Source organism: Elaeis guineensis, chromosome 8 (genome assembly GCF_000442705.2).
Source record: "Elaeis guineensis isolate ETL-2024a chromosome 8, EG11, whole genome shotgun sequence".
Classification (NCBI taxonomy): domain Eukaryota; kingdom Viridiplantae; phylum Streptophyta; class Magnoliopsida; order Arecales; family Arecaceae; genus Elaeis; species Elaeis guineensis.
In genome coordinates, this window is record NC_026000.2 from 3420661 (window position 1) to 3435639 (window position 14979).

The following is a 14979-nucleotide window of genomic DNA, read 5'->3' on the forward strand; positions in this document are numbered from 1 at the left end:
ATATTATAATCTATTATTATATTAGATTATAACTAATATATTATATTATATTATAAATTATATTATAATATTATATTTATATATGATAATAATATTTTAATATATAATATAATATTATATCATATTATTTTATATTATTCTCTACTATACAATACTATGTAATGTCTTTTATTGTCATTTTATCGTATCCAAATATTTTTTTTTTATTTTAGTTATCAAGTATATATTAAAATTTCAAAGCACTTTATAAATATGGTTATCAAACAGCAAATAGCTTTTTGTAAAAATGCTATTTCTCAAAAGCTCTACTTCTAAAAGCTTCAAAAACTCTACTATCAATGGTAATCTCAAATAGAGCCTAAGTCTAATATGATTCGGAGATACTAAACCTTGATGTGGTAATTTATGAATCAACCCACTATACCAACATGTAATTGATCTGAGATAACCATGGGTTTAGTGATAAAGGATTCAAGTATAAATAAGGGTGCAAATGGGTCAGATTAGATCGGATTATGAGTGACTCCGATCCTATCCAATTTTTTGATTGGGTCATAATGTTGGACCTAGACCCAACCCAATTGAAAATCGGATCGGATCGAATCCATAATCAAAAAGTCTGCCCTATTGGATCATTTGGATCAGATCGGATCTATGTATAATTCGGTTTCAATCTAAAAATTTTAGATCCGACTTGGGCTCAAATTTTGGTCAGATCTTATTTTTATGATAAACTAATAAATACGAAGTTTATGACAAAAGAAAATAAATATTACTTTACTTTGACTATTAATTTATAAGCAATTTCACAAAATTTCACAATCAAATTGAGTAAAATTGTATGAAAAATAATAATATTACAAGAGTATTTAGAATTCTAATCCCGCTTTATTTGTTCTATAGTTTACATGTTGGATTCAATACTGAATTCAGGTCGGATCGGATCTAAATTCAATAAATCCAGATTCAATCCAAAATATTAAATGAGTCCAATTTGAGAACCTGACCCGGCCCCGTGGGTTCATTAAAATAGGTTGGATTAGGTCTAAGTGGGTCGGGTCACGGATTAACTTGATCAATTTGCAGCCTTTAGTATAAGCGAGTATGTGGATGAGTTGGTTTAAGTTTTCTTGAAGTGAGAATGAGTTTCTATTAGGATTGGAATTGGGCTCGGACCGATTAGAGGCCCATTGGATCGGACTGACTTCGGATCGAGCTTGGGTCAGATCCGAAATAGTTCAGGCCGAACTTGATCTTAAATATAAGGCCCATTGTCTTTCGGGTCTGGTTCGGACATATCTTGGATTCAAATCTTAAATTTTAAAATATTTTCAGATCTAAATCCTGTCAGAAGTCCAAAAAATATTTTGGATTGGACTTGGATAGAAGTATGCCTGGCCGAGCCTAGCATGTTTCCGACCCTACTTTCTATATGCAAACTAAAAACTTCTTAAGAAAATTAAGTTATACCTTTACATTTTCATTAAATTCATCATTTTATTCATATTTGATGTCATGGTTCTATAATAGTTTGAAATCAATTATAGAATAAATCCTCAAGTGCGTACATGTGCTTTGCTTGGTAAATGAATAATCTGTCTCAGGTGGAAAAGGAAATCAAACCTTGATGCGTCCTTTAATATCGACCAACCTCTTCCATCATTGTTTGACATCGAATCTGAGCCTCATATGGCAACTAAAAGAAAAATAACTAAAATTCTAAATGATTAAAAGCACTCACAATCACTAAGCTTAGCTTCAATCTGACGATCACTTCGAAGCCGAATCCACTTATCAAAACTGTAGGACAAAAGCAAACGCCGCTAACGTCAAACTCAACATTTAGAAAAATAAATAATAAAATTATAGAGGTCTTGGTGATTGAAAGTCACCGATCATAATTTGGATTACCTGGATGTTCAAATCCTACGTACAGAAACCTGGTGACAAAATAAACTTCCCACATAAAACCCAACATCTAGAAAACCAAAAAGTTATTCCATACAGAAAGAAAAAGAAATCCTACTCACGTAATCGGCTACATGTGAGGCATTATGGGCATCATGACATCGGGGATAAAACAGTTATAGTTTAAAAAAAAATAGAAATATATTTAAAAAAAAAAATTATAAACATACCGCCTCAACTTTTAGATCAAATTTGCTTCCTAATGGCATTGGTTAGCTATTTTAAATGACAAACCATGTTTTTTCCTTTTTTTTTTTTTAGCTTATTCGAATGTCTTTTTAAGATGTGTATCCTTTTTGGCTAGATATATATATATCATAAGCTAAACGAGGCTGCAGACTCGTCACTCGACGTTGTTTTATGTTTGGACGTGGCAGCAGTGTTTATGTATTTTTATGATATTTTATTTTTTGATTATGTGAGATATTAGAGTTGTATAATTTTTTATTTATAAATATATATATATATATATAATTATGTAAATAAATAAAAAATTAAATTATTCATATAGCTACTTTAAGATTTATATAGATAGATGAATAATTTTTATCATCCATGCGAATATTTTGAAATCTATACTGATGGATGAATAATTCTGTTTATTCATTGATTGTTTTGAGATTTATGTTGATAGATGAATAATCTAAATCATCCATATAGTCATTTTAAGATCTATGTATGTGGATGAATAATCATAATTATCAATTGATTATTTCGAGTCCTGTACAGTGGATGGATGATTCAGATCGTTCATGCAGCAACTTTGTGATTTGTGCAGGCATCATCCCCTGCCATTTGGGAACCAGGCTCCAAGTGATCGAGCAAGGAGATCCCTCCCTGTCTCCCCACTCTTCTATCGTCCTCCACCCTCCATTCAACACGGTTGCGGAGTTTTGGGCTTATGTATTCGAATCAGGAGGACAAACGGAGAAGAGGGAGGGGTGGACCGTGGCCCGTTTTCCTTTCGATCTAGGTTTATTCAGTCGGTGACGCATCTGGGTGTTTCCTATGCGATCAGGCTCCCCCCGAGGCCATGTGGTAGGAAACGGGAAGCGGGTTAGGTGGGTCCGTGAGGAGTCCCACATTTGAGATAGATGTGACACAGCAGCGTACGTTTAAAGGAAATCCAAGAATAGGGAAGCATTTTATTAACAAGGATGACGCATTACGTAGGACGCAAGATTCTATTGCGTAAAATTTTTCAAAATAAAAATCGAAAGGATTTCTTTACACCTTTCTCATTTTCTCTCTATACCTATGGTCCTATAGTTATCTAGTATAGAGTCGGCGACGAGCGTTCTACCAGCCACCCTCGTTAGGTTGAACCAGGTCCACGAATGAGCTGATGGATCAGTCCAACCACGAACGAATACAGAGGAAAAAAAAAAAAAAAAGGGAAAAAGAAAAGAAGAAAGAGCCGGGACCTCCTAGTCCATTTTATGTCTGGTTGGACCGGTCCACCAGCTTGTCGGTGAACCTTGTCCAACTAAAAATTTCTCGTATGATAACTTTAGGCAACATTTGTTACCCAGAGCCTGAAGGCCGGAGGTTGACATACGTCAGGGAACATAGGATTCGTCTCCCAACTAGATGGACCCACTGCCACGTGTCCACGAAGCTGTAATAAACCTAGACCGAACAAACGAACTTGGTCCCCTCACCTAGTTCCCGAAAATCTAACACTCGCACCCTTCCGCCACAGGTGGGCCCGATCCCATGTGGTCCCCACAAATCGAAGTGTGGGTGTTTAGTTTGGTGCTTTTAAGGGAGGGCGAAATAAGTACGTCTCATTGATTAGCGACCCAGGGGTCGGGTCAAATCTATGGCTTAATGCACAGGACATCAAGGCGATTGCTTTTCTTTGAGCATTTTTTTCAGCAGTTTAGACTCTTTTTATGTCAATTTTCTTAGGAATTTTTACTCGGTTTGCGTTCTTTTTGCTTGGTGGATGCAAGAAAGCTCACAACTAAACTCCCATTTTCTTTTCCCTTTCTGAGTCTCCAAGGTTTGCGAGTAGATTCGATCCAAATAGGAAGACCAACTCGAGGGGATATTGCTTCTTTAGAATCTGGATCCAAAGATGCCATCTTTTATCCATATGTCGAGTTCTTCCGAAAGATTTGATCTAAATTTGAACGAAAGATCTCTTCTTTCTGCATAGATTTTGTTCTTTGAGGAAATCTGGACAAAGAAGAGAAGCCATTGGTATTCAAATGGGTTCCCCAGGGGCTTTTCAGGTCTCGGAGGATAAGGAGAGTATAGAGGAGGAGACAGCGGGACTCACCGGCGAGCCTCCAAAGGAAAAGGAAGCTATCGAAGTGGAACAGCGGGTTCGGGCTTTGCGATGGTCCCCTTTGAGCTGGTTCAGAATGCTTGCCGACGAGATGCATTGGAGCTTTGTGTTCGGCGTCGTCATCGTGAATGGAATCAGCCAAGGCTTGGGCGGCGCCATCTGGAGAGTGGCCTCGGATTACTACTGGAAGGATGTTCAGAAAGTGCAGCCATCGGCAGCTCAGGTCTATCATGGGATAACTTCCCTCCCTTGGATTGTGAAGCCTCTGTGGGGTATTCTCACTGATGTTCTTCCTGTGGCTGGGTATAGGAGGCGGCCATATCTTATTCTCGCAGGTAAGCAACAGAACCCCAGAAAGATGTTTGCTTTCTTTTATGCAATTAAGAGATTTGTTCATGTAAATTTAACAAGGAGGAATTCCATTGTCTTGATCTTCCTTCCACTGCTTTATTTCTTGTTCAAGAAACTATTTCATGTAATCTTAAGTTCAGAAGAAATGATTAGGACTGCGCTCCTGTCAAGAATCTAAGGGGACTGCTTTTACTGAAGTCTGAGTTGCTGAGAGCGTATCGGGTTCTAGATTTCTGAGTAAACCCCCTTTTCTTGTTTAGGAATAACTCTGCGAGCATGACTAAGTGGAATTACCCGAGTTAAAACGCCTTCAAAATTTCAAACAAAGTGCCTCTTCCCAAATGGAGGATGGATGCAACTGCTCATGAACTACAGTTGAGCTTGCCTGAGTTTTGACAATGTTGCATTCAACTCTCTGTATGTGCTCGATGAGTTCTTCAATGTTTGTCTTATGAGATCTGGAATCACAAAGCTAGTCGTGGCTTTTTGTTGAAGTAGATTTCTCTGCTAGTCTTGTCATCTTGATGACCCCCATTACCATCTGTGTCCTCAGATAACTGTTATGAAGTCATTATCCTGCCATATTTTTCTGACTGTTCACTGTTGATTCTGAGTTGTTATGTTGCTCCTTCCCTGCCCTTTCGGGTCTTAATTTGTGAATCCATTCTCAGTACTTCATGTGTGCTTCCAACTCCTTTATATGTGCCTTTAGGATTATGAGGAATAGTGACCTCAGTTTGCTGGCAATGTATTAAGGCGTATTTGGCCCAATGACCGGTCAAATTTACCAATACAACTCACCTAGTTGAGAACATATGAAACATGTCGATTCAAATTTGCTCGTTGGAGAAGGTGGTGGTGATCATGCAGCACTCGTATACATTTCAGCCGTTTCCTCTCTGTACTTGCAAATTATTAGAGGCTGGGTTTGCATTTGACATTTCTCTTTTGCTAGTATTGTGGGAAAGAAGCTTGCTAGATAAGTTAATCATTGATCTATAAACTTGTCAGTATAGATTTCTAAAAAACTGAAGGTAACAATTCAGATTCTATTTTGGCTAAACTGATCTTTGTGTTCCATGTGACACCTAAATGTAAATGATTTTGTATCTGATCTAAATTAACATCATTTGCAAAATCTTCGGTTCTTTAAGTTTTACTTCTCTTCAAGTTTCATGTATACGATATTTGCTCTCCTCATGTTTAATATACTAACTCATAAATTAGCAAAATAGAAGAATGAGCTTGACAATTGTGCCCCTCTCCAATCTCTCTAAATGTTGGTATCTCTTCCCCTTTTCTTTTATTTCGGGTAAATGGATTTTTTTTTACCATGATCTTAGTATGATTTGGTGTTTCTTCTTTAATTTCTTAGTTTCCATTGCTACTCGTAACATTGTTTTCATTCAAAAAATCTTCCTGCCTTTTATAGGGTATGGAAGAATATGGACTGAATATTTCTTGGTGAATACAGGTCTTGTGGGAGTGATCTCTATGCTTACACTTTCTCTGCACAGCAAGCTGCATGTTGTGTTTGCCTTGATGGCCATGACTGCCGGAAGTGCTGGGGTGGCAATAGCAGATGTGACTGTAGATGCCTGTGTTGCACAAAACAGTATCAATCACCCTGCACTTGCTGCTGACATGCAAAGCTTATGTGGATTAAGTTCATCCATTGGAAGCCTTCTGGGGTTCTTAATCAGTGGCTTACTTGTTCATGCAATTAGTTCTCAGGTTTGCTTCTGATTTCATCCCCGTTTAAACTGGTACTGAAATTTTATGGCTTACAATTGTAAGTGTCAGATAAGGGCAATTTGATTATCATTGCAACTTTTCAGTTATTCCTTGCTGATTAATGATTATACACCCTTTTTTTTTCTAAAGGGGGTACTTGGCTTGATAAGTATCCCTTTTGCACTGGTATTTTCAGTTGGATTAGTGCTAAAGGAGATGCGTACACCAAACTTTCCTTACAGACAGGTGAGATGAGTTGTTTAGCCTTGGAGCTTATAATATAATTCATTTTTGCATCTTGGCACAATTGCTTCTTAAAGACCCTTCTGACATCAGGTATACCAGAAATTCTTGCAAGCCAGCCAAACTATGTGGACGACTTTAAGGTGCCCTGATGTATGGAGGCCATGTTTATACATGTACTTGTCGCTGTCCCTAAGCTTGAACATCCAAGAAGGAATGTTCTATTGGTACACAGATTCAACTTCTGGACCATCTTTCTCTCAGGTATTTTCCAACATTTTGATTGTTGGAACATCCAGTGTTTAATTGAGGCAACTTCTTCCTCAAAATTTACCAAACTCTCCATGCAGGGAACAATTGGCTTCATTTTTTCTGTTGGTTCAGTGGGTTCCCTACTTGGGGTTTTGCTCTACCAAAATGTTCTGAAGGAATGTCCATTCCGTTGCTTGCTTTTCTGGAGTCAGTTGCTTTCTAGTTTCTCAGGAATGCTGGATTTGATTTTGGTGTTTCGTCTAAACCTGAAGGTTGGGATGCCTGATTATTTCTTTGTTGTGATTGATGATTGTGTTTCGCAAATGGTTGGCCAGCTCAAGTGGATGCCACTTCTAGTACTTAGCTCGAAGCTCTGCCCCATGGGAATTGAAGGCACTTTTTTTGCTTTGCTTATGTCTATTGATAATGCTGGCGTGCTAACATCATCATGGGCTGGTGGCCTACTGCTTCATATGCTTAAGGTTACTCGAGCAGAATTCAGTAATCTCTGGGTTGCTGTATTGGTTAGGAACATAATGAGAGCATTACCATTAGCTCTTTTGTGTCTAGTTCCTAAAAGTGATCTGAGTTCTACCATTCTTCCTGCTGACATGCTTACTGGAAATCATGAGCTGGAAGCTCATGAAGCAGAAGTAGATGATATCGAACTTGTCTCGCTTGTTGACAAAAGCTGATGGCAGAGCAGAAGAATTACCCATCTATCATATTGGCAATATGCTTGATATTTTGATTCCATCAAAAGTTTTCCCCTATATCACTCAATTGAGCTCAGTTGCAAATGACAAGGCTAAGACGCCTCTCGTGTAATTGGTGGTGACAGATAGTAAAGCAGAGTTAAGAAAGCCTTCTGGTATTCAACTTGTTTTTACTAGGATATCATGATTTTATTATTTTTTTTAAATTCAATTCCTTTGTATAATGTCGATCTAAAAAAACCTGTGCTAGTTGATTCAAGGAATAATTTTTTCTTCTACAGTACATATAGTTCTATTTATGCAGTTTGAATGTGATCATCAAACTACAGGTTACAAGGCTTCAAATATCTTACATTGGTGGCTGTTTGGTCATGCCTGAAATATGGTACATTCTGGTAGGGAGATATATATTCGTGCAAATCAGTATATCTCCTGGATATATATGGTCCGAGTCAAACCTAATTGGAAAGGCCAAAAAGTAATATAGAATACTGAAACAAAACATATAATCAAAAAATTGCTTGATATGTGGCTGATTAAACACGGTTGAAGATAGTGGATTTTTTTTTTTTCTTTTATAGTGGTATATATTACTTTCAGAGATCTTGTCTTTGTTTCTCCTTGAGCTTATAAAATGTCAAAATAAATTCCCACCAAAACAAGGGATTAAAGTACACTCTACTAAGGTTCTACATCTCTGTATTGGATCCTGCACTGGTACCAGGACCGGACCATACAATATGCTGCCATGTCGACATATGGTAAAGGTTTTTAATCGACACAGCAACCATACAATGTGTCAATATGTTACCATATTGCGCTCTTGTGTCATACCGGTTCTCTACAGATATGGTATGATATTTTTCGGTATTGACCGGTATAGTTAAGTACCTAAAACCTTGCATTTTACAACAAAGTTCAGTAATTAACTTGGAAGTCATGATGGGGGTAATAAATTATGTCTACCATGACCACTGAAATATGCTATCTCAACAAAGTCAATTTTCTTGGTTTTGTGACTAGTTGTTGATATTTCTTTCTTTTCTTTTCTTTTCTTTTCTTTTTAAAGGATAATGAAGACTAATGAGCTGAAAGCCATGTTAGTCACCAGCGATTTTATTTAAAAAAAGATTTGTACAACCAGAGATTAAGATAGAATTTACAATGAAGAGGAGGAGGCAGATGAAGGCCTAGAAAGAAGTTTTTATTAAGAAACTAAGAGAACCCAATAGGAACATCAATCTGGAAGGAGAGGAGAAAATTAAACAAGGAGACTCAAGTGGCCCTAGTAAAGTGCTCAAAGTGCAGAAAACCAACAATGCCAATGGCCAAATATCAGTAGCGGCAACACCAGTAAGGCTGGTCCATCATGGTCTCCACCTGTGAGAACTGAAGCCAAGAGCAACAACAACAGCATTTCAATTTAAACAGAGAACAAGAAGACATCAACATCTAATAGCGAGGGCATCAACCATACTCATTTGGTAAGGAAACACTAGGTCTTTGAAATGTCTTAATCTGATCTCACAGTTTACCAAGACCAAGAAGGGGCCTGTGATCCAGATGAATAGACCAACTGTTGAACAAGCTAATAGCAAAAAAAAATTATGTAAAAAGGAGAAACCTCTAAATCTAATTCAAGAAATTCGCTTGTTTCTTTCCAACCAGCAGCACCAAAGAATAGCCACCACTAACATTAGCCCAGCAAAGTGAATGTCCTTTAGGAAACAAGCGAAAATCCAAGTCGTACAGAGACCTTTAAGATCACAACTTGGATAGGGAATATTTAGATTTAGACACAGAATGCTCCACATCTCAGAAGCAAAGGGACGAGAGAGGAATAAGTGGCTGACCATTTCAAAGAGGTCGGGGAAATGGGAACAATCATCCAGAGATCTGTCTGTTCTTTTTAATATATTCCCCCTCGTATTCAACCTATCTAGAAGTGCCAACCAAAGAAAAAAAACGGATTTTCAGAGGTGCCTTTAGATTCCAGACAATGGGAGCAAGATCCCATTTAAAACCCCTCGAATTGGGAAAGCTATACAAAGAAGCAGTGATAAACAGATCAGAGGCAGTAAGAGACTAAAAGAAATTATTAGGTATAATGTTTGGGTCTTATTTGAAACCATCCAAGAGATAGAGCAATTGCTGCAACTCAGCTGTAGCATCAAGAGATATTCTTTTCCTGCACCACAATATGTGACCTGTACAAGCAAGTACTAAAATTTTCAAACCTGCTTTCTGATTTTTTTTTTTTTTTTTTGGTATATATCTTCCCTCTTTAAAAAAAGAAAAAAAAAAAAAACTTGGTATCTGGAACCATTTATCTCACCCCCACCCCTAGAGGTTTTCGATTATATCTCTACCAACATGAAGAACATCTCCAAATTTGATTAGTGCTAATTTGCGTCAAGAAAAATAATATCAACTCCAACACTTCATTTGTTTTCTCTTCCAATATTGTGGTGCACCTTTTTTTTTTTTTTTTGGTAAACAATATTGTGGTGTACTTTTATAGGAGGTGAATAGCCTAATGTTTTGTGTCCGCGGAGTCAACTAGCAGAAGATGAATCGGAATCTCCAAGCTTTGAACCTCAATACTCCGTTTTTGCCGTCCAACGTCAAGCTAAAGACCATGGTTTTGACAGTATGAAGGATGGTAATTGATCGACCTTCTCAAAATTCTGCATCTCTGGTACGCCTTGTGCCAGCCACTTCATCGGTATGCATGAAGAGCATGATACCAGTTGGGCAGTTTCTGATGAACCTGATGACAGCACGGAAATTAATGGAAGATGGACCAGCTGATGGTACCGTACCAGCGACTCGAGTTGCTGATAGCCCAGACCGACCAATCTCGATCGAGATACGATTCCTTGGAAGAACTTGTGATGCAACTTTTTTCCCCATAGTTTCACTGCCCATTTCGCCCGATACATCTGAACATTTCCTTCGGAAAGGGAGCTCGGTGGAAGAAATCAGCGTAGCTTCTCAGACGCTTTTACAAGTGTTAGATTTTAAATAAATAAATAACTAAATAGTTCATTATATGACATCCTATGGTCCAAATCTTTGTGACAAAAATATTTCATCATGAACCGGATGGTAGGGGTCTACAAGAATCGAGATACGTATCGAATTATTATCGCACAGGTACGCAATACGAAAGAATTACAGAATGAAGGGATGCAATCACCATCATATACGAGAGGGGGGGATATCCATCTCCAAGCGATGCTACGAAGCGCAACATACACGCAGATACATACGCATTTCATAGGTATTAACAACGCCGTGTATTCCGTGACAAAGGGATTGCATGCGGACATCAAGGATTGATGGGAGCAGCCACTGGCTCTTCTTCCACGGCTTGGTTCTCTTCGAGCATGTTCATCAACATGGAGACCTGGTCCTGAAGCATCGCATTTTCCCTCTCGACCTCCCCCCGTTTGCTCCGTTCCTGCAGCAGTTGAACTTGGAGGTGCTCGAGGCATCGTGCATCCTCTTCCAACTGCTCGTTGAGCCCATCGATCTCTCTGTCCTGTTTCACCATTTCCATTTCACAATCAGCAAGAGATAGATGTTAATTCCCATCGTAGAAAAACAAGTCACCACCAGACCTTTCTGTTCATCTCCTGAACGGCGATCCTCCGCATGCTCTCCACGACGTCAACGTTTACGAGCTTCCGCTTCTTGCCCACCAACCATCCCTTGGGGTACGACGTGGAGTCGAAGTCCGGTGGGGGAAGCAGGACTTCAGCCGGGGTGCGGCGGCCGCCCAACCAACCCTTGGCGTTTGGCTCCAGTGGCTCGAAGAGAGCTCTGCGGCGGCCGGATAATGCGGCTTTCGTTCCCTCCTTTGGGCTATCGTCTGATGCGGGTGGTGGTGCAGCGTCCATCTTCGCCGCTTCCTCGGGTTGATTGGTGGGTGCTTTGAGGTTCTCTTCCCTGAGTGCGTTTTCCAAGCTCCGGCCACCGGCTGGAATAGAAACAAGGTTATTGGCGATCGAACCAACTACTTTAAATAATGATAACGAGGAGAAATTATATGATGATATCCTACACGGCGTGCACCACGTGGCAGTGCACACCAGTAATCACAGAGTGCATAGCGCTTGATGAATAGATCTCGCAGAAACAAACGACTGTGATCGATTTGCTTGCGCGGGCACACGATGTTCCTCAGAAGATATTTTAGTTTCAATTTATTAAATCCAGCGACTCTAAGTCTAAGGTGGGGGTGCGCCTCAGATTATTGATGGACGGGCGAGGAATTAATGAGAGGATTAATTAATACCTCCGGCTGTAAGCAGCTGGCAGTGGGCTAGACCCCTTCACAAACCCTCAACTCCAATCATTCTGCACCATTCATCTCGTGTACACCTAACAACCGTGGTCTTTACTCTTTAGTGTCAACAACAACTAAAAATATTTAAAATATACCTACTTCTTGCAACGTCCTAACTGACTAATTTTTACCTTCATAATGCAATAGGCTTTTGTTGGGGCAATTAAACTTGAGGGCTAAATGATAGGCGTAAAACCCTTTTTTTTTTTGGGTTATTGCCCCTAGTCGACGCTGAATTACGATTTAACACGAATGATTAGAATTAAAATGGGATCCTGTATTACACGAATTTTGGACCCTAAAATATAATTCCATTATCGTATTTGAGGAATAAATTAAAGCTACCCGTCTTCAAGATTGGTAACATGATGGCACTGTACTTTGTGGTATAAAAATTGTACTTCAGAGGATCCAAGACAGGGTGTCGAAGTATAACTTGGTCGATTTAAATATATAAGAATAAGCAAAATTTCATACATAAATTCATATTTCTCTGGCCGATTTGCAGACAATAAATTATTAGAAAAAGAAGAAAACGGCAGAATGGAACCGAGGCATATACCTCACGGTGGGTCATGTGTGTGCCTTGGAACCGACAAGCAAAACAAGAAACCTAGTCGTGCCGGTCAAGCAACGTAAAGAAAAGCGACATGGTGACGGCTGACGATCGCACGCAAGCCACGAACCGGCATTTACCGGACAGTAGCCTCAACACCTCGGATTCTGATTCTCTCTCAACAATTTTCTCACACAACCAAATGAAAAAAAAAAAAATTAAAAAAAAAAAAAGCACAAGGAAGAAATCCTAATTGTCGACGATTTGTGTACAGAGATTGGGATTGGAATTGAGCGATTGATGGTACCTGATCTCTTGCGGGAATTCCAAAAGATTCGCGGGGGAGAGGCCGGCGAGAAGCCTTCCATCCTCAGAGAGTACTGAGAGGGAGACCCGCTGTTGCTCTCCTTCCCTTCTCCCCTTTTCTCACAAACCTTTAAATCAATTCCTTCTTCCTCTCTCTCCTCCTTCTCCTCCTCTCCTTCCTCAAAAAGAACACAAGTAATAGACCAGAAAAGAAGGGAAAAAAACAGATAAAGAGAGAGAACACAAGGAAGGCTAAGGCAAACCTGGTTTTGGTGCAGAGATCTCTTTTCTTTCTCTTATTTTTGAGAATTATATTTCTTTTCTCCTATTCTCTTCCTCGAGTTCTTCTGTAAAAGGAAACGAAGTGGGGGAGGGAGAGAAAGGAACTCCTCCTACTTCCTTTTCTTACTCTTTCTTGTTATTATATTATTATTATTATTATTATTGTTATTTGTGGTTTTGGACGCCACTGGGGTGTTTCACGAGGACATCAACGCCGATTAATTGGATGAAGGGTGAGCGATAGTAACAGCAAACGCAGCGCAAACTCTTTAACATAAATGAGCACGGTTACTGTTATTATAGGATCCACCTAGAAATTTAGGACCACAACTTACGCAAGCGAAAAATTACTACAATGCCAGCCGGTGAAATTTCCCATCACAAACAAGGCTTCATGCGGACTTTTACATGGGAGTTTTGTCAAGATAAGAGAAAAATAATAATAATAATAAAAGAAAAAAAATTATAGAATAAATTTATCTAATTATATAAAATTACAAAAAATACCGTAACTTGTTTCGTTGGAAAAGATTTATTAAATTTTATTAAATTATTTTATCTCTATCCGGTAATTTTTTTCTACAGCAATTTATAAATTATACCACGCATCCACGTCTTATCGATATATATGCATTGTTTGTGATAAATCTATGGACTCATCCGACAAAACGATGTGATAGTCTAAAACAGATTTTTTGTGAAAAAAACAATATGATCTGTTTGATGTAGATTAAGATGATTTTCTTGTTAATACGAAGATAAAAATTTTTTGTGGTCGTATGTGACCATAGATGTCATCATCAGCACGTGCTCAAATTTAGTAGCAAAAATTATAATTATATTATAAATGTGGGCAGACAATATAAATAAGAACGAGAAACACGAGAGCAATCCTTGGCCAAGTGATCCACAAAGTTGGTGACACATTAGGAATGTGTAACTAAGATCTAGAGCTAGGGTTTTTTAAATCAGAATAACTCTTCCAAGAAAAATGAACAACTACATTCGGAGCTAGTCAAGTAAAAGAAACTGATGCAGATGAAATGAACTACGATTATAGATCGAGCTAATGCAGACATAAAAGAGGTAGTAAACTAGCAGCTCATAAAAACTTGTTACAATAAGCAAATGATGTAAATATAAATGAAAAAAGCACTGAAGAATTGCAAGATGCATATCAAGCTACTGCAGAGCCATAGAGTTGCTGATCCCACAATTTGTTGTCCTTACCTAACAAGAGTAAAATGTAGAGCGCTTATGTAGCGCATTATTTGCAGAAGCCATTGTTAATCAAGAAGTGGCAATTCCATCGAAGTGCAGATCTACCCCAAGAACAAGACCATACCACTTCTAGGCTTTTAAATGAGCGAACAAGACCAGAGCAAGCGACAGACAATGCTATTATCGAGACAAAGTATAACAAAAACAAATCAAATCATCAAAATTTATTATCATCAAGCTGATATAGGTACAAACGCATACTTTTCAAGCGTCATATCATGCATTATTGGCTAAATTTTTCAGCTGATATAGTATAAATCGTTCCATGAATAAGCATTCAGAAAACCCCATGTTTGAACTTGGCACCATAAAGGAAAGAGTCAGAAAAGCCCGAATTACACCAATCCCATGAAATATATGGGATTTGCTTCCTGTACTGCAGACTGGCAGGTGACGATGTGGAACAAGGCATTTATCCATAATAAGGTGATCAGGATTAGCTGGAACAAGGAAAGATACGTAAGTCATCATACACACGCTAGCATATACATTGGATAAAATTTTTAAGACAAATTTCTGCTTGCACTCATTGTCACGCATCCTCCAAGCGTCTTCACTTATCAGTTCATCATATAATCCGAAAACTCCAGCTCAAATGCACCCCGCTCCTCCTATTTATTGAAAGGACGCCCTTTTCAAATGCCTC

The 14979-nt window shown here is 38.6% G+C and overlaps 2 protein-coding genes across 2 annotated transcripts; one reads left to right on the forward strand and one right to left on the reverse strand.

Moving 5' to 3' along the window:
* Positions 1 to 3779: 3779 nt before the first annotated feature.
* On the forward strand, positions 3780 to 7835 carry LOC105050748 (probable folate-biopterin transporter 2). The gene is made up of 5 exons (XM_010930881.3): positions 3780 to 4596; positions 6087 to 6346; positions 6497 to 6592; positions 6683 to 6853; positions 6940 to 7835. The coding sequence occupies exons 1-5, from the start codon at positions 4182 to 4184 to the stop codon at positions 7534 to 7536; spliced, it is 1539 nt and encodes a 512-aa protein (XP_010929183.1). The 5' UTR covers positions 3780 to 4181; the 3' UTR covers positions 7537 to 7835.
* A 2796-nt stretch (positions 7836 to 10631) lies between these two features.
* On the reverse strand, positions 10632 to 13160 carry LOC105050746 (protein HEADING DATE REPRESSOR 1). The gene is made up of 4 exons (XM_073262277.1): positions 13034 to 13160; positions 12772 to 12945; positions 11181 to 11539; positions 10632 to 11101 (listed from the first exon to the last, which is right to left on the reverse strand). The coding sequence occupies exons 2-4, from the start codon at positions 12830 to 12832 to the stop codon at positions 10889 to 10891; spliced, it is 633 nt and encodes a 210-aa protein (XP_073118378.1). The 5' UTR covers positions 12833 to 12945; positions 13034 to 13160; the 3' UTR covers positions 10632 to 10888.
* Between the last annotated feature and the right edge of the window lie 1819 nt (positions 13161 to 14979).